General features: G+C 44.6%; 1 protein-coding gene across 3 annotated transcripts; it reads right to left on the bottom strand.

Moving 5' to 3' along the window:
- Nucleotides 1-378: 378 nt before the first annotated feature.
- Nucleotides 379-19,045, bottom strand: GPR132 (G protein-coupled receptor 132). Of its 3 annotated transcripts, none has more exons than XM_069950517.1 (2): nucleotides 18,910-19,045; nucleotides 379-1,643 (listed from the first exon to the last, which is right to left on the bottom strand). In XM_069950517.1, exon 2 carries the CDS (start codon nucleotides 1,631-1,633, stop codon nucleotides 512-514), a length of 1,122 nt encoding a protein of 373 aa, XP_069806618.1. In that variant the 5' UTR covers nucleotides 1,634-1,643; nucleotides 18,910-19,045; the 3' UTR covers nucleotides 379-511. The 3 variants fall into 3 exon arrangements, with proteins under 3 accessions (XP_069806618.1, XP_069806620.1, XP_069806619.1); XM_069950519.1 differs by lacking the exon at nucleotides 18,910-19,045 and adding an exon at nucleotides 3,676-3,723; XM_069950518.1 differs by lacking the exon at nucleotides 18,910-19,045 and adding an exon at nucleotides 3,625-3,705.
- Between the last annotated feature and the right edge of the window lie 594 nt (nucleotides 19,046-19,639).

Below are 19,639 nucleotides of genomic sequence, written 5' to 3' on the forward strand. Positions count from 1 at the left end.
TAGTAGCAAAACATAACTCACAAGTTTCTGACCTGTATGGTTTTTATGAATAAGCTGCCGGAGACGTGTGCAGCCAGGAGATATGGGTTGGCAGGCTCTACATACAGGAAACATCTGGTTCTTATATTGGGACGACTTATAATGGTGGTACTATAGTTAGCTGTATTATAGCGGCTTGCACTTTTAGGAGAGTTTTTATATAGGGGAATGGTCCATAGCTGGCAATGTTGTTGGGTCACTGTGACTGACAATAGTAATGGTAACACTGACTGGCAAGTTCATGCTACACCCTTTGTCAAAATCCTACACATGCTATTACTTCCAGACACAAGTTACAAGCATACATTGGGAAATTAAGCTGTCCCTGAGACCATAGAATTATTTCAATAAGAATTTATTAAATGTAGGCTTGTATAAGGAAAGAGAGCGGGGACGAATATTTACATATTAGCCATAAAAATAAATAACATAAATAATAAAAATCTTAGTATTTCGGCAGCGCACTATTGGGTCAATGTCTCTCCTGCAGTATATCTGTTATCCCATAACCACTTTGTGAAGAATACTCTTTGTCCACATGTAGATCTCTAGAATTGTGCATATGGGGATAGGTGCTGTCACTCTTGGTATTGAAGGATAGTTGTCTTCTCCAGACCCCCATGGCTCTGCAGATATCCTTCCTCACATTTTCGCTAACCAATACGTAGATAAAGGGATCCGCCACACTGTTTACTGTGACCAGGCAAAGAAATATAGAATAAACCGTATAAATTTCCTCTTCAAATTCACAGAAGTTTTCTGAACTCTCCTTTAAGTAGTAAGCAATACCTCGGGTGAGCAACACAAAGTGATAGGGAGCAAAGCAGATCATGAATATGATTATTATGGTTATAGCAAGATACTTGACTTTTCTCTTCTGCTGATCGGTAAAGCTGCCGCTGGTCTCAATCCTCTTTTTTATCACAGAGTTTGTATAGATTAATGTCAGGAGAGGAACTAAAAATCCAATGATGAACCTGGCAACATAGAAATGAGCGATATGTGATGGTATAGGCAAGGTTTCGAAACAAGTGGTTTGGTTCTCTGTTTGGTCACCATCACTGATGATGAAGACTGTGGAATGAATAAGCCCCACCAAGCTGCAAAGAACCACAGTAACAAGTATGGCAATTTTTTGCCTCCGGACCCCCCGGGATTCTAAAGCGTATTCCACAGCCAAGTAACGATCCACGGAAATGCAACACAAAAGCAAAATACTAATATATATGTTGTTGAAAAAAATATAGCCGGTAATTTTGCAAGCGGTTGGTCCCCATTGCCAATTATGGCCATTTTTCACATAAAGGATCCAAATGGGTATTGTCCCAAGGTACATGAGTTCACTTAGGGATAGGCTGAACAGGTATACAGCCAGCACGTTTTTCCTCCATATTTGTAAAAATGTCAACCACAAGGTCAAAATGTTAGCTGGAAATCCAATGACTAGGACAATGCTGTAGAGTATGATGACAAAAAGGGCGCTTTTATCATAGGGTGGGTTGCACTGCTGTAACTCGGTCGAGGAATTGTTGGAAACCAGCATTGTGGTATTAAAGTCCCAGGAAACATTGCCTCCTGCAGATTTTGGCATCATTTTTTGGTTACTGAAAATAAATGCAAATAAAAATAGGTTAGAGATATAATACAGCGCAGTGATCTGTTGTGGTGTACACATTGGTGGTCATTTTTAGAACATTAAAGAAGTTGTACAGGATTAGTAATATCACTGTTTTCTAAATCTGGACTACATCTGTTTGTTGGTTATGCCAGATACTGCGCCTAGGCTGGTATGAAGCGAATGGGGGTAAGCTGCATTAACAAAAAGAATCTGTCTTTTCAACTTAGAAAATCTAAACCGTAGATGTGATATAAAGCAAGTTTGCAATTTACATTCATAATTTTTTTTTAGTTATGGAAAACACTGCACTTCCTGTTTTCTGACTGTTTTTTTCTCAAAGAGTCAGAAAACAGGAAGTCCTGTGTTTACTAGGCCATCTTAGCGCTCACAGAGAAGGCAGTCATGTGATTGACAGACACATTGAGCCAGGACTCTCTGAAGATCTGCCTTCAGAAGACTGGTCCTGGATTTCTGGTAAGTATAGCTTTGTTTTACAGCACGATAACAACAAAAAAAATAATAATGCATATTGCAAACTTGCTTTATTTCACATCTATTGATTTAGAGTTAGAAAGTTATAACGACAGGGACACTTTAAGAACAGGTCATGGATTACAGTGAAAGGTGTTAATCTGAAATGGCTACAATGTAATACAATGTTTTACTGCAGGGATAATGTTTTGCCACAGTTTCTCCCAAGTGTTGAGGGTACCGGTATGTTGATCCCTGTAGCAGCTCCCATATTAAAGGGGTTGTCTGTGGCAAGTCAACCTCTTTATGAATTTCTGGACATGAGCGTATTGTAGCTCTATATATAATGTCTAGACTGTACAGAGCCATAATATGGAAACAACAGAAAATTATTAGAGCATAACATGTCATATGAGAAAGAAGGGTTTTTTTTTTTAGTAGAAATCACTAATTGTTAGTCTCCTCTTTATCATCACACACAGGAGAGAAGGGGGACACAAGGATGATCAAGTACTGAAAAAAAAAAAAGATAGAAGAAAAAAATTGCAACCAGAAAATATAAATAGATATAAAGACAAGAGTATGTGTCATTATCTGGTTTAAAAAAACACTTTATTCCTTTTAATAGTTTTAGAGTCCAGCAAATACCTAGAAATGTGATTCTGGTAAAAATTGGGAAATTGCTGTACTATTCTGACTATGTTAGATTATAAAAAGCGTTAAAGCAACCACAAAAATGAGCTGACTAATATAGTGGTATTAGGTATTACATGGCATTATCTAGATATATCATGTCTCATACACATTAGAGAATCTGTGTGATGTATGTGCGGATTCTATACCCGTAGAATATAAAACAAAAACATTCTACCGTTGAGCGGGTGCAAGTAAAGACGAATGAAAAAAAGAAAAGATTTAAAAAATTGTAAGTGTCTTAGAATTTGATAGATATCTTACAGGAGTATTCCCAGATGGACATTGGTGGCATATCCAGAGGCCATGCTGTAGATGTCTGATAGATGCAAGTGCCACCTCTATGATCTACAGAACCAATACTTCTACCCCTCCTCCTTCCAGCCCCTTCCGGCTTGCTTGCAGCAGCACAAGTTAAAACCTTCCCTCCGACTTCCTATATTTGTCCTGATCTAGCTGTTACTAGACAGACACTCTTGACAATGTGCAGTGGACAGCAGAATGCAGAGAAGAGAGGCACCTACTGGCCAAGGTTTCAGAGGTTTTTTTCTAGGTATAAAGCAGGGATGGGGAACCTTCGGACCTCCAGCTGTTGCAAAAACTATAAATATTGCAACAGCTGGAGGGCCGTAGGTTCCCCATCCCTGGTGTAAGGAGTCTTTTTTGGTTAACGAAGTTAGGAATCACATTGGCAATCATGTGGAGGGAAGTTGATTGAAAATGACAGTGCCTATTAAATATGGGAAATAATTCTGAGTTGGACACCCAGGCCCCTTTTAAACTGCTTTAAAGTGAATCTGTACCGGCATGTATCCACCCCTAAACCATTTGTACTGCGTTGTAGAGGTCCTCACATGGGTTCGGGGGTCGACCTTTCTCCAGTGTCTTTCCTTGCTGGGCACTTTTTATTTTTGACAGGTAGCCTTAAAAACTATGGGGGAGATTTATCAAACATGGTGTAAAGTGAAACTGGCTCAGTTGCCCCTAGCAACCAATCAGATTTCACCTTTGATTTTCCAAAGAGCCTGTGAGGAATGAAAAGTGGAATCTGATAGGTTGCTACGGCAACTGAGCCAGTTTCACTTTACACCATGTTTGATAAATCTCCCCCTATGTTGTTAATTTGCGATAACAGTTATATTATCCTAATTTTGTCAGAAAAGACCAAGGAAAGACCAGGCTAAAAATAAGAATTCTTGGGAGGTCCGCATTCTGTTTGTCTTGTAGTACATCTATATTTGTGTCATGTTTGTATTGCAGTTAGGATATTCACATAAAGGTCATGAATCATCTATGAAAAACAAGCAGCAGTTTTACAAAATGTTAGAATTGGCCATGGTCTCTGTTATAATAATATTGTGCTAGGGAATTCTTACACGTCCCGTTATCTACATGTCATAAACTATTATGAGAAATTGGGGCGACTATAGATTTTTTTTCTTCACTCAGGAAGTCACAGAAGACCGCAGAATACTTTTGTAGGTGTTTGATTTTTTTTTTCTCAGTTACTAGATGACATATGTCAGAATATTGTGGCTGAATTGTTTTTTATTGTTAAGTGTAGCTATCATTTCAGTTCATTTTTTCAGGATGTGCAGTCTTGTGTATGTATATAAGGAGCAGGACTATATCTGGCCATTCTATCTCTACTATATGCCATTTTAACCCCTGTTATCCCTCCAAACTCCATCCCTTTGTGTGCTTTCCCTATGGTCAGCTGCAGTGTGGATGCAGACTAGCCTCTGTGCTGCCTCCTATACACTATATAGTCATTAAGCACTAACAACAACATCCTGCAATCCTACCTCACTGTAGCAAACCTTCAGAAGTTCCCAGACCAGCACTGAGCAGTGTAACATATAAATCCAGCCTTTTCTGTGGCCACAAAGTCTGCACAGTGCACAGGGCTCTTTGTCTTTTTTTCCTGCCCACTCATCTTCTCAGCCCCTCCCCCCTCCATAGACTATAATGGGCAGTGCAAACCTATCTTCACTTTGCTTTGATGAAGATGGCTTTTCTTGACTATGAACAGATAAGAAAGGAGGGGGAGGGGGGGGGGGAGCGGTGTTGAAAAGTCAGCCCAGTGAGTACAGAAGGAAATTCTTTTGCCTAATAAAACATATTACACTTTTTTTTTTTCTTTTTAATCGCTTGTACTGTTGATTTCTGCAAAGTTGTTTGAAATGACAGCTACGCTTTAAAACACACCAGTATTTTAAGGTAAATTTTAGGATAAACTGTCATGCGTTTACATGAGAAATAGCAGTATTTAGGGGAGTTTTGTCATCATGTGCCCCTAGCGCATGCCACGGAAAAGGGGCAGATTCGCTCCTTTTCTGTGGCATATGCCAGGTGTATCCGTCTCTCGCCTGATGGGTGGTGGGAGAGCGCCGGAGGAAGAGTGGCCTCCTCCCACACCCGATTTATTAAGGTTTACACCTGGAAACAGGTGTACAACAGCGAAAATCTACACCTGCTCTGAGCAGCTGGCGGTACTAAAGGCCCTATTCCACCAACAGATCTGACGACAGATTATCTGCTAAAGATTTGAAGCCAAGCCCAGGAATGGATCTGAAAAGAGGAGAAATCCAGTCTTTCCTTTATGACCTGATCTCAGTTTATAGTCTGTTCCTGGGTTTGGCTTCAAATTTTTGTCAGATAATCTGTCGTCAGATCTGTTGGTGGAATAGGGCCTTAAGAGGCGTTCTACTCTTAGTAAATCCAGGAGGGGAAGGGGGGGGGGGCGGCTTTTTTTAAGACTGGCATACTGTACAAGTATGCCAGTGACAATAAAAATTTCTATTATATGACTTTTATATGGGATTCTTCCCTCTGCAGACTCACTAATTTCTAGTTGTTCTTCAGTTAGTGGTTGTAGATTAGCTGCTATGACTCCCAAACACTGTATTCACAGAAAGGGATCTGGTTCTCTAAGGGTATGTTTACGCTGAGCAAATGGGGTGGAATTCCGCGGCGGAGAGTTTCGTCGCGGAATCCCACCTGCTTTAGTATCAGAACACCCCATTTACTCAGTGTGAACATACCTGTATAGCTCATTAGCAAACACCTACAAGCAGAGCCGTATTAACACTTGCTGCTGCCCTAGGCACTAAACGTGAAGACCCCCCTATCTTCACGCACCGATTGGCCATACCAGGCCTGACCAATACCACCATACCCCCCACCCCCCTGGAAAAGACACCAGATTTACTGGCAAGTCTGAACAGGAGGTGAGAAAATAAAAACAAAAAAAAATGTTTTTTCTTTCCCCCTGCTCCCTGGTGCTGCCCCCCCTGCAAGGTGCTGCCCTAGGCACCGGACCACGGGTGCCTAGTGGTAAATCCGGCCCTGCCTACAAGCAACAGCAGCATGGAAGATATATAGCAATACTGAGCAGTGTACAGTAAGTGTTATACTGACTCCAGTGCTAGATTTACAGCAGCTCACTCATGCATCGTTCCCTCCCCTATGCATATGTGGGGTCCCATATTGGCGGTTTCTTGTCTTACATCTGTCGCAAAAGCCTTATACTCCAAAGCAGCGCTTCCCAACCGGGGTGCCGCGGCACAATGGTGTGCCGGGAGAACCCGCCAGGGGTGCCGCGGGATCCCGGTGGGAAATGCGTGCTGTCACTTTAAGCATCCCGAGAAGCTGCGGCCGCGCAGCTTCTCGGGATGCACAGATCACTTTGATGTTCCGCCCGCACTGTGAACATTAAAGTGAGCATAATGTAGGAGCAGGAATTGTCAGCATCCTGCTCCTACATTCACTACCATAGGCCGCTGGCACTTAATGCTAGCAGCCTATGGGAGGCCGGGACGTGACCTCTCCGGCAGACGTGATGATGTGACGTCATCACGCCTGCCGGAGGTCCTGTCCCTGCGGCTCGCAAGATGGAGCCAGAAGAGGAGGAGAGCTGCTGCCTGCAGCCACAGCGCAGATTAGGTGAGTAGGATGTTTGTTATTTTTAGGGGCACCTCTGGGGGCATTATTAGCTCATGGGGGCACCTCTAGGGGCATTATTAGTATATGGGGGCACCTCTGGGGGCATTATTAGCTCATGGGGGCACCTCTGGGGGCATTATTAGTTCATGGGGGCACCTCTGGGGGCATTATTAGTTCATGGGGGCACCTCTGGGGGCATTATTAGTTCATATGGGAACCTCTGGGGGCATTATTAGTTCATATGGGAACCTCTGGGGGCATTATTAGTTCATGGGGGCACCTCTGGGGGCATTATTAGTTCATGGGGGCACCTCTGGGGGCATTATTAGTTCATGGGGGCACCTCTGGGGGCATTATTAGTTCATGGGGCACCTCTGGGGGCATTATTAGTTCATGGGGGCACCTCTAGGGGCATTATTAGTTCATATGGGAACCTCTGTGGGCATTATTAGTTTATGGGGGCACCTCTGGGGGCATTATTAGTTCATGGGGGCACCTCTGGGGGCATTATTAGTTCATGGGGGCACCTCTGGGGGCATTATTAGTTCATGGGGGCACCTCTGGGGGCATTATTAGTTCATGGGGGCACCTCTGGGGGCATTATTAGTTCATGGGGGCACCTCTGGGGGCATTATTAGCTCATGGGGGCACAGCAGGGTATCCTTCATACAGGGGGCATCCCACATTCCTACTCACTTTACTGCACATAACACCACACAGCGCAGTTACTTTGGGAGCCTACAGGAGGGAGAAAGGAAAGGAAGTTGCTAGAAATGTGCGGGGCTTAAATGTTTGTCTCGCAGGTTCTGAAGAGATGAAAATTAGCTGGAAGAAATCATCATGGAGGACTGGACTGGATGGAGAGGAAAAGGGAAAGTGACGCCTCAGATCAAAGAAGACGTCACCTGTGAGTCACTGTATGACGGTTTTCTTATTTTGTAGAACCTCATTTAGTAGGGGTGCCCCGAGGTGGAAAAGGTTGGGAAGCACTGCTCCAAAGTAAGGTGGTGATGAGGTTGTATGTGAGTTTCGCCACCAGATGTCAGTATTCTATGTATGACTATGTATGTATTGCACAGCTGTAGTCACTATAGGGTTACTGTTTTTTGCTAGGTGATTCTGTGAGTCAGTGGAGATGTTTCTTTCTTCTTCTCTACCTATCCATATTCTCCTTTCTCTGCGCACTCTCTTCTCCACCACTCACTTATCTCATTGATCATTGCACCAGCACCTACACATACCGGTTACACCTTCCTTGGGTTACTCTCCCCTTTCTGTGGGTGGCGGTGCCAACAGTCCAGGCGAGTGATTAGAAGGAGGGAGAAAAAGTAGTTCATAAGTTGAAAGAGAGTGTTTTCTTTGATAAGGTATGTTGCTTAAAGTGAATTTACCATCAGGTACATTCGCTTTAAGTATTGCCCATGGATAGAACGGCGCCACGGTCCTCCAGTACTTCACCCCCAGCCTGGTGCCGGGAATAGAATGGCACGGTACATGGGTACCAGGCCGCAGTCAAAAAAAAGGACTGCGGCACCGGGCGCGTTCTATCCATGCGCAATGCTTAAAGCGAAAGTACCTAACAGTTGATTTGCTTTAATTTCTTATATTCACATACACTATTGATTTATGCAGTTTACTTAAAGAACAGAAAGGGACGCAAATGTAAAACTGACTACATTCCAGCCATTGACAGTTTGCCATTTTTACACAGAACAATCTGTTTGCAAATTAACTTTTCTAGATTTTCACTGAAGCTGTCTTGTTTGATAAAAAAAAGGGATGCTGCTAAAACAGGGCTGATGATGTAATAGACTCACACCGCATACAGGAAAGCAAATTATTGGCAAATTTGTGGGTTTCACTAAAACATGTTTTAAAAAAAAGTTCTCTGTGTAGCCCCATCAGGCAAACTCTCCCACATAATAAACCATGAGATGAGCAAGACATGGCTCCTTTTATTAGGACATAATGGTACTTCTAGCTCCCGGCTGTATCTCATATTGCATCATTCTCAGACCCATTTACCTAATGAGGCTAAATGGACTTTTACACGAGTCGATTAACGGCAAGGAGCATTGCTAAAAACTATTATTGGCCCACATAAAAGTGACAGTGATCAGCTGAGGACCGGGAAAACACCCAATCCTCGGTTGAGTGCTTCTTTTGGATTGCGATCAAATTTAACGTTATTGGCCGCACATCTTCCTGTGTGAACAATAGCAAAGGGAAACTGATAGCACAGATATGCATATATCCATTCTGTGAGTTACCAGATTACCAGCAGTGCATATATACCTAGTGAACTGCTGCGTGATCCGTCCCTCTCCTCCAGAATGATTGACAGTCGGAGGAGACGGGGCTAGAAAGCAGAATGCCGGATTACACAACAAATGTTGCAATATCGGCAAAATTAGGGTTTTAGTGGAGAACGAACATTTTTGATACATAATCAAAATCATTTAAAGGGGTTGTCCACATTAGGCAATAATTTGTAGAAGAGTGACCTGAAATTAAGACGAACACAAGCTGCTGAGACCTCCATTGATCAGTTACTACTGGTGGGAAAACTGACAGCAAGTATTTAATGCTCCCCATTGACATCCCCGAGGATATTTCATGGACTCTGGCTATGGTTCATTGTGGAAGGTCTTAAAGTGCCTCTGTACCCACAATCTGACCTCCCCAAACCACTTGTACCTGCTTTTAATGCAAGATTTGACCTGTGGTCCGTTTGGCAGGTGATGCAGTTATTGTCCTAAAAAACAACTTTTAAACTGGCAGCCTCTGTCCCTCCTCCCCACCCTCTTCACCATTTTTCCTATTCCTCTGCAGTGAAAACTACACAACTGCTTAACGATCCGGCCCATGTGCCGGGCTCACACAGCTGACGAATAGGAGGCAATTTGGCTGGAGCATTCCTAATGATGAGGAGGGTGGGGAGGAGGGACAGAGGGGTTGTGCCACCCTAATTCATACACAATGTAAGCCACGGCTAAAGGGCACCGGGCTGCCAGTTTAAAAGTTTTTTTATGACATTAACTGCCTCACCTGCCGAACGGACCCCAGGACAGATCTTGCTTAAAAGCAGCTATCCAAAGGTACAAGCGGTTTGGGGGAGACAGATTGTGGGTACAGAGTAGCTTTAAATGAGGGACAGAATGCCCCAATATACACACTTTTTCCTTAGTTCAAAAATTTTAGGTATGTAACCATGCCATGTTCAAACTTTTGCGCAGATTTTGAAACCAAAGCTGGGAATGGAGTATAAAAGGAGGGCATATATACAGGAAAGACTGAGATTTTACTTCCTTTGAAATCTATTGTTGGCTTTGGGTCCAAAAGTTTCATCTAAAAACCTGAACATGTGAACATAACCTTAAGCCCCTATTACACGGGGCGATGTGGAGAGCAAGCGTGCACCAATCTGTCAGGTCAGCGCTTGCTTGCTCCTCATTCCCATGCCCGCTGCCGGCACTATTATATGTGCCAACAGCAAGCAGGAGCGGGTAACATCCGGGGGTCACAGGGAGCTGCGGGGGGGGGGGGGGGGGTGGCTCCCAGGCAATCGTCAGATCATGCTGGCAGCCCATAAGAAGCAGGGGTAGTCTGCCGCCCTTCCTGTTACACAGAGCGACGTCAACAGATCGTTGCCAGGCTGATTGCTGTTTTGGCCTGTTAAAAGAAAACAGTCAGCTGATATTGTGCATCGTGATCATCTATTACACAAAGTGATTATCGGCCATAACGGCCAATATCGGCCGAATACGGCTGATAATTGTTTTGTGTAATTGGGCCTTTGGTCTGCAGTAGTCTGCTTCACAGATCGGCACTGTATGATCGGCACTGTATGTGCAGCAGATGTTTTGCCTCCTATGTGCTCTTCTTTTCCTCTCTGACTTTCTCTATTTTTCATTTATATCTCTTTGTATTTCATTACATTGTTTTGGCTATTTCTATTACTTCCTTATTTTGCGCGGGTGTGATGAAGTATTGCCTTCCGTTATCCATTGCAGACTCTGCATTTAGTATAAAACAAACGTTCAGTGATAGAAAAGGCTTAGGGTGCCTTCACACGTACCGTATCGCTGCATTTTTAACGCTGCGTTTTTGCTGCATTTTTTACATGCGCGTTTTGATTTTCACATGATTTTTATGTGAAAATCGAAACTCGCATGTAAAAATCGCACCAAAAAAGCGATAAAAACGCACAGTTAAAAACGCAGCGATACGGTACGTGTAAAGCTACCCTTAAGAATGATAGCATAGCATACTGCTATCTGTTCAGGACGCATTCCCACATTGTGGCCACTCAATGCGACCGAAACCACACTCCCATATGGTCACTAAAAACTGGGAATTATTGACAACATTGTTCAGCGACCATATCGGGGCATGACTTTGGCTGCAATGTGGGAACATGGCCTTAGATATAAATCTATTTGTGGTCTGGGGTGTACAGACATATGGCACATAATATATTATGACTACACTTTAAGGGAACCTGTTGTCACTTTCATACCACTCAAACCACTAGTCAGTGGGATGGTCCTTAGGGGCTTCCCCCACCCCAACTGCTGTGCTTGTTTGATAGCTCTCTGTTTGGGTATAAGGAGAGATCTATCAATCATTGGGGAGGGGAGAAGCCACCAGGGACCACCCTAATGCCTGGTTCATGCAGCATGAAAGGGATGACCAATTCCTTTTAGAGAAATATTCTCATCGCTGGCATTAATGACTCATCCACAGGATACACCATAAATATCTGATAGATGTAGGTCTCACATCTGGGACCCACGCCTATCTGTAGAACAAAATCCCCTCCTTACACAACTCCTATTAATGTCCATGGGAGTTATGTAAACTGCCATTTAGCAGTTTTTGGAATCCTAGCACTTATGGTCACTGTGACTAGATTGGAAAAGACCAAGAAACTCCTGTTTTAGAGATAGGTGTGGGTCCCAGTGTTGGCATCTATTATACATTTCTGACATATCCTGTAGACAGACATTCAGTGGATAGGCCCAGGGACGTAGTTAATGTCTCCTGGGCCCTGGTGCGAGAGGTCAACCTGCCCCCCCCCCTTCGCCCCTCCTTTCACGACCAAGTGATGCTATTGGTATATACTCCAAGACAGATATTACCAATAACACCAGCCTATAGGAAGAGAAAATTTTATCACCATACATATTACCGCCATTCTGTTATTGACCAAATCCTGTACACTGAGACCAATATTACCAGTATATAGGAAGGAAATATTACCGCTACACCCCACCCACTACCATCACCACCATATTGTTACTGACCAAATCCATACTGAGACCAATAAAACACAGTACCAGATAACAAGTAACAAATATTACCACCACATACTGACTAACACCACCGCTGCTACTGACTAATACCACCACATACTGACTAACACCATCGCTGCTACCGACTAATACCACCACATACTGACTAACCCCACCGCTGCTACTGAATAATCCACTGTACACAGATCACTATCACCTCATCCAGTCATATAGAGGCTGACCCAGCCCTACACACGCTCTGTACACCATATACATTATAGTGCAGTTATATCAGGTGACTCACATGGGACATCTTCTCTGATCAGAGTCGTTTTCATTTTCTTCTCCATCTGCCCTGGGCCATTGAGAACTCCGAGCCACAAATCTGCCAGACAGACATATTAGGCTCCTCACTCCATTAGGCACCATCCTCATCTCTCTACTAACTGTACATCTGTATTGGCCCCTTTATGCCCTCATTTAGTGGGTAGGCTGACTCTATGTGATCCCCCGTATAGTATATGGCCCCCTCTATGTAGCCTCCTTATAGGCCCTCTCCCCCCCTTACTTATACCCCCTTATAGATGCCCCCCTTACTTATACCCCCTTATAGATGGCCCCCTCTCTCCCCCTTATAGATGGCCCCTCCCCCTTATAGATGGCCCCCTCTCCCCCCTCCCTTATAGAGGGCCCCCTCTCCCCCCTCCCTTATAGAGGGCCCCCTCTCCCCCCTCCCTTATAGATGGCCCCCTCTCCCCCCTCCCTTATAGATGCCCCTTACTTATACCCCTTTATAGATGGCCCCATCTCCGCCCTCCCTTATAGATGCCTGCCCTTACTTATACCCCCTTATAGATGGCCCCCTCTCCCCCTCCCTTATAGATACCTGCCCTTACTTTTACCCTCTTATAAATGCCCCCTCTCCCTCCCCCTCCCCCCCCTCCCTTATAGATGCCTGCCCTTACTTATACCCCCTTATAGATGGCCCCCTCTCCCCCCTCCCTTATAGATGGCCCCCTCTCCCCCCCCACATTTTAGATGGTCCCCTCTTCCCCCCACCCTTATAGATGGCCCCTCCCCCCTCCCTATAGATGGCTCCCTCTCCCCCCTGCTTACAGATGGCCCCCTCTCCCTCCTCCCTTATAGATGGTGCCCTCTCCCCCCTCCCTTAGAGATGGCTCCCTTTCCCCCCTGCTTATAGATGGACCCATCTCCCCCCTCCCTTATAGATGGCCCCCTCTCCCCCCTCCCTTATAGATGGCCCCCTCTCTCTTATAGATGGCTTCCCTCTCCCCCCTCCCTTATAGATGGCCCCCTCTTCCCCCTCCCTTATAGATGACCCCCTCTCCCCCCTCTCTTATAGATGACCCCCTTTTCCCCCTCCCTTATAGATGGCTCCCTTTCCCTCTGCTTATAGATGGCCCCCTTTCCCCCCTCCCTTATAGATGGCTCCCTTTCCCCCCTGCTTATAGATGGCCCCCCTACCCCCTGCTTATAGATGGTCCCCTCTCCCCCCTCCCTAATAGGTGGCTTCCCTCTCCCCCCTCCCTTATAGATGGCTTCTCTGTCCCCCCTCCCCCCCATTATAGATGGCTCCCCTCTCCCCCCTTCTTATAGATTGGCCCCTCCCCCCCACCCTTATAGATGGCCCCCCTTTCCCCACTTCCTATAGATTGGCCCCCTCCTCCCCTCTCCCTCCCAGTGCATAGCAGATAACAAAAAAAAAAACTCACTTGCCATCCACTCCCCGGTGAACCTCCCACTTCCTGGTCTGTCCCCAGCTGATGCGCGGCTGCCGGGGGTGTCCCGTCCTATCCCCGGAAGCGCGCGCATCAGAGAGCTCCCCGTGCGCCGGGGCTGGGACTTCCGGCACAGGAGCATCTCTGACGTGCGCTTCCTGTGATGAAAGTCAGGGCCCCAGGCAGCACAGGGAGTTCACTGATGCGCGTGCTGCCGGGAATAGGACGGGACACCCCCGGCAGCTGCGCATCAGCCGGGGACAGTAGCAGAACTCTTGTGACCGCAAGCAAAACTGCAGTGCAGTGGCGAGGGAGGGGGGCCTCGCGGGTCCCCCCTTATGGCGGGCCGGGGAATACCCTTAAAGTATGGCTCACAGGTGCTATGTAGAGAAGAGTGGTTACAAAAAATTTCTTTTTATATGGAGGACCAGGTCTGTTCATGGATTACACTGACTGACAGTTTATTGGGCACCATGTTATACTCCCCCCGCGGTAACGCTGCAGGGAAACTAAATGCTACCAGATTTCAGCTCAGATCAGATTATAGTTGATTGGTTGAGATTACTTTTACTTAGAGTTGTTCCGAACAGGACCTATGGATGTTTGGATTACACTGCATGCAATGGTTTTGTTTTTTGTTTGTTTTTGTCTTTTTTATCTGTAAATATACTGGTTGGAAACTATATCAGATGGCCATATATCTTTTTCTTTTATTTTTTGCTTGGCTGACTTTAAAAAAATATAAATGAATTTAAAGCGAATCTGTACTCAGAAAATCCTTCCCAGTCTTATCATTCAAAATCCGCCTGGTGCTGTGGTTAGGGTGAAAAATATAATTTATTCTTCAGCATTAGTGTCAAAGAGGCGTCGCCTAGGGCATCCATCCCCTAGGCCTGCAACGCCTCTCCTTGTTCTTCCTCCCAATCCCCACCCCTCCTTGTCTTCAGTTCCACCCACAGGCTGGATTTCTATTCTTCCCTGATTACAATACTCCACCTGTACCATAGCAATCTGAATTGATGCAGGCACAGTGATGCAGAAAAGCTTCTTGCTTTATAGTGCCTGTCAGTGAGCTCTGGAGGGATGATTGACAGGCATAGAGACCAGTTAGTGCATCAGAGATCTTTACCATCATGATCGTGCTGACTGGTTCCCTTTAATTGTGGGGCAAATCACTACATATTGTGTACACAGAAGATGTACCAATACTGTTTCAACAAAGTACTATAATAACATACTGGATGGCTGGCTGCTTCTTTCCAGCTCCATTATGTATTAAAGGTTTAAAGGGGAACTCTGGATAAGAAAAACTTGTTTTCTATTATAAGTACATTAAAAGTTAAATATATGTGTCTAAACAATGTATTATCGTACCTGTACGGTTCTGCCACACTGGTAGCTGATAGAAATCCAGGAAGTGGCCCCTGTGCAAATCCACATTGTCTCCTGCTCCTTCTGCTATCCCCCCTTAGGAGACAAATATTCCATGCCTCTGTCTCACATTGTGTGTGTTTGCTGAGCACAGGCTGATGATGCAGACAGGGGGCAGGGCGTGATCTCCCAGGAGACTAGGCTGGATCCCTCAATCCCCTGAGTGATTCACCATCTCTGACTGGCCGGAAGCAGCTGTTGCACTGATTTCTCTAATTGTGCAGAAGTCTGCAGGGAAATTAGGGCTGTGTTCACACATGTTGGAGTATCATTGCAGTACTGCAGCGTATTCACAAAAATGATGCAGTAACACAAGTAAATGAAGCTAAACGGCAGAGAGGATCAAAGCCCTATTGTGGGGCTCAACTTCAAAGATAAAAAATGCTTGATCATAATATGTTTATGGAAATGAAAAGAAAAAAAAAATCAAAAAGTTCTTTACTTTATTCCAATATCAGCGTTACAGGTAGAGAATACAGTGTGCTGTGTGGTACAAGTAGAGAATACAGCGTGTTGTGTAGTGTTACAGGTAGAGAATACAGCGTGCTGTGTGGTGTTACAGGTAGAGAATACAGTGTGCTGTGTGGTGTTACAGGTAGAGAATACAGTGTGTTGTGTGGTGTTACAAGTAGAGAATACAGTGTGCTGTGTGGTGTTACAGGTAGAGAATACAGCGTGCTGTGTGGTGTTACAGGTAGAGAATACAGCGTGCTGTGTGGTGTTACAGGTAGAGAATACAGCGTGCTGTGTGGTGTTACAGGTAGAGAATACAGCGTGCTGTGTGGTGTTACAGGTAGAGAATACAGCGTGCTGTGTGGTGTTACAGGTAGAGAATACAGCGTGCTGTGTGCTGTTACAGGTAGAGAATACAGCGTGTTGTGTGGTGTTACAGGTAGAGAATACAGTGTGCTGTGTGGTGTTACAGGTAGAGAATACAGTGTGCTGTGTGGTGTTACAGGTAGAGAATACAGTGCGCTGTGTGGTGTTACAGGTAGAGAATACAGTGTGCTGTGCGGGTGGGACCACAATGAAATCATAAATTAATACAAATAATTCAGTAACACAATGAAACTGCAATGTATGAACACAGCCTAGATGTTCTGCAACAGCTTTGGGCGGGGAATAGGCAGGATGGAGAACTGTGATGAACAGCTGAGGGAAAGCATTGCATTCTGGAACCTGTAGAACTGTGTACAACTGATAAACCAGGAAGTGGCGAAACACAAAACAGAACCCCCCAAAACAAATGGATATTTGGTAGTTTCAAAAATGGAATAGATAGGTAAGTAATGCTTTATGCTTCTGCAGAAGTTTAATTTTTTTTAACCTCTACCTGGAGTTCCCCTTTAAAGAGAATATCTGGAGGCCAGGAAAGGTCCTACCATTTCTGCTCTCTGGCGCTCCACTTCCACCGTCTGCCTGTCTATGATAACTTCCGCAGACTAGAGGGGGCGGGTGCATATTGTGGGTGCATACAATGTCCATTAGCTGCCCGATGTCACTGTGACATCGGTAACATCAGGCAGCTATTGATCACTGTCCACAACATGCTCCCACCCCTCTCTTGTCTGGAGAAGTATCAGCACAGATGGGAAGACAGAGGAAGTGGAGCATCGGAGGGCAGAAAAGTTAGGACTTTTTTATGCCCTCTAATTATCTCCTTTAGGCTATGTTCACACTTTGTAAGAGACTGGCCGTTCCGTGACCCGGCCGGGTTACAGAACCGCCAGTCTCTGTTAGGATCTTCCTGGACAGTACTTAAAGCGTAACTGTCATTTCAGGGTCATTTTTCTGAAAACATTAAATATCAACAGTACAAGCGATTTTAAGAAACTCTGTAATAGGTTTTATAAACCAAAAGAGTTTCCTTCTGTACTGAAAAAGCAATCTCCCAGCCTCCCCCCTCACTTCAGAAGCAGCAGGATTTCTGTCTCCATTATGTGGCTATGGAGAGGGGAGGGGCTGTTAGAAGTGACTGAGCACGGAGCAGTCCTGCAGAGCACAACACCCTGCAACCTTCTCTCAGTGAGTTCATAGATAAGCACTGACCTTTCTGACACCTGAATTTAGCGGTTTAGGTGCCCAGACAGTCTACAAACAGCTGACCTTCATGTCACCTCTTTCTGCTCCCTCATCTCCCTCGGCCCCTCCCCCCTTCATAGGCTTACAATGGAGAGAGCAGAGCCCGTGTTCACTGGCTGCTCTGTAATGAAGACGTGTTTGCCTGATAATGCACAGATAAGAAGTCAGGGGGGGAGGCTGGGAGATTGCTTCTTGAGTACAGAAGGAGGCTTTTTTGGCTGATGAAACCTATTACAGAGTTTCTTAAAATCGCTTATACTACTGATTTCTGTAATAAAAAAAAACATGACAGTTACGCTTTAAGTACCGGCCGGATGATCTTTATGGCGCGCGCCCGCATCAGAACTCCCCATAGGGCACAATGAAGCAAGCGGCCAAAGCCGCTCGCTTCATTGTGTGAACTGACAGGGTCTCCTACGGCCGCAATTCACTGAATTGCGGCCGCAGAAAACTGACATATCAGTTCTTTGCAGCGCTGCTTGGGATCCTGGCCGGAGCGTATAAGATGTGTATACACTCCGGCTGGGATCCTATAGAGGAATAGACAATGTTCCACGTTGCATAAAGTACGGTCGTTGTTACCGATGGCAACAAAGGCCGTACTTTTATGTAGTGTGAACATAGCCTTAGGGTGCGTTCACACATACAGGATCTGCAGCAGATCTGCAGCAGATTTGATGGTGAAGATTTGAGGCTGTGTTCAGTTATTTAGATCAAATCCGCTGCAATACGGTATGTGTGAGGCTACCCTTAATACAGGAATAAAAGCTTGATTTGGTGTTGGAGCACCTGGCACATTCATAGACTGTTGCCTTTTGACTGGGAGAGGTTTGTTTGTTTTGCAGGTTAGGCTTAGCTACAGCAGGCAGCAGGGTAAGGGCATGTCCTGTGCATGAGTAATACATGGTGGAAAATATATATGTATATACCCATGAGAAATGCATTGTGAGGAACTGTAATAACTGTCTACATCCCCAGAATGAGCCATAAACCAACAAATCCTACAAGTAATATAAAATACAAATACATTAAAATGACAGAAGCTGTTGGCATGTAGATAGACGTTACAATTTTCTATACATACCACCTGCTTTTGCTCTGTGGTCAGAATATGTGGCAGAGCTGGGTTTGTCTCTGGCACACCCCATTGTGGTACTACAATATGTTATCCACGGCTTTACTAATGGCTACAAAGAAACGTACTGTATTATTATTTAAAGTCAATGACTACATACAATCTACTGGCAGCAAGACATTTGTAATTCAAGCTAATCTGAAAGCAGGTACTCAAGAAAAAGTAAGTGCATAGAGCCAGGCTTATCCAGGGAGTATCCCAAAGTATCGACTAATGGGTCAAGGCTTCACTAAAACTTTTTGGAGTGAGATTTTTTTCATTTTTCAAAATGTCCAGGGCTTTAGCTTCCATACCTTTCCTTCAAAGATCTTGCTCCAAAAAGTCTAGTCTAACGCAGCCCTGAGACTTGGTAACAAGTGCTCTACTACATCTGTAATATAACCGTCATGTGCATAATAAGGGGTCTTAAAGATTCCTATAAGACATAGACAGTACATTAATGATAGTATTATTAATGCATACCTGCTTCAGAGCCTGTAACATTTCCACTCTTCTTCGTACGATTACTTTCTCTCTGCTTTGTTTTACAATTTTGTCCCTACGAGTCTCGATCTTCTTAACACAACAGGAAGCTTCTCAGCAAAGTAGACGTATTGAATGGCTGCTCACACCAGACTATGAATAGGACTTTCCACTTTGTCATTTGATGAACTCTCTTGCCTCTTTTTTTTTTTTTTTTCTCTTCTCTCCGGAGTTTCTTGCTCGATTTTCCGTTGCTGAATATGTATTCATCTTGACTTTTAAGAATGTGAGTCACACATACTTCCAAACGTTATACTTTTAGTCTCCTTTGTTATGCCTAGCAAGGTATAGTTTATATGAGTGAAAACTGAAATGTGAGATTCTAATATCCAGAAATATCGCTGGGATTAGTCAGTGTGACCACCCACCCCACTGCTCTGGCAAAGGAAACTGAAAAAAAGAAAAATGTCTCTTGAAGTAACAACAAAACTTTACACCTATGGGATCCATCTCTTAACCACAAAATGTAGGTGTTTTATTCAATTCTATTACCACATGAGTATAATACCCAGCTGCTTCCAATGCCTTTACAAACAAATGGGAAAGGATAGGTTTTTCTAAAGAGCTCACTGATTTGGTAACTGGTATTAGCAAAGAGCGGCAGCGCTTGGGAACCACAGCAACAAATAGAGACCCCGTAAAGTTAAAGAGCAAGATCATCAAGTGCATA

The sequence above is a fragment of the Dendropsophus ebraccatus genome, chromosome 13, assembly GCF_027789765.1.
Source record: "Dendropsophus ebraccatus isolate aDenEbr1 chromosome 13, aDenEbr1.pat, whole genome shotgun sequence".
In the NCBI taxonomy this organism is placed as follows: Eukaryota; Metazoa; Chordata; class Amphibia; order Anura; family Hylidae; genus Dendropsophus; species Dendropsophus ebraccatus.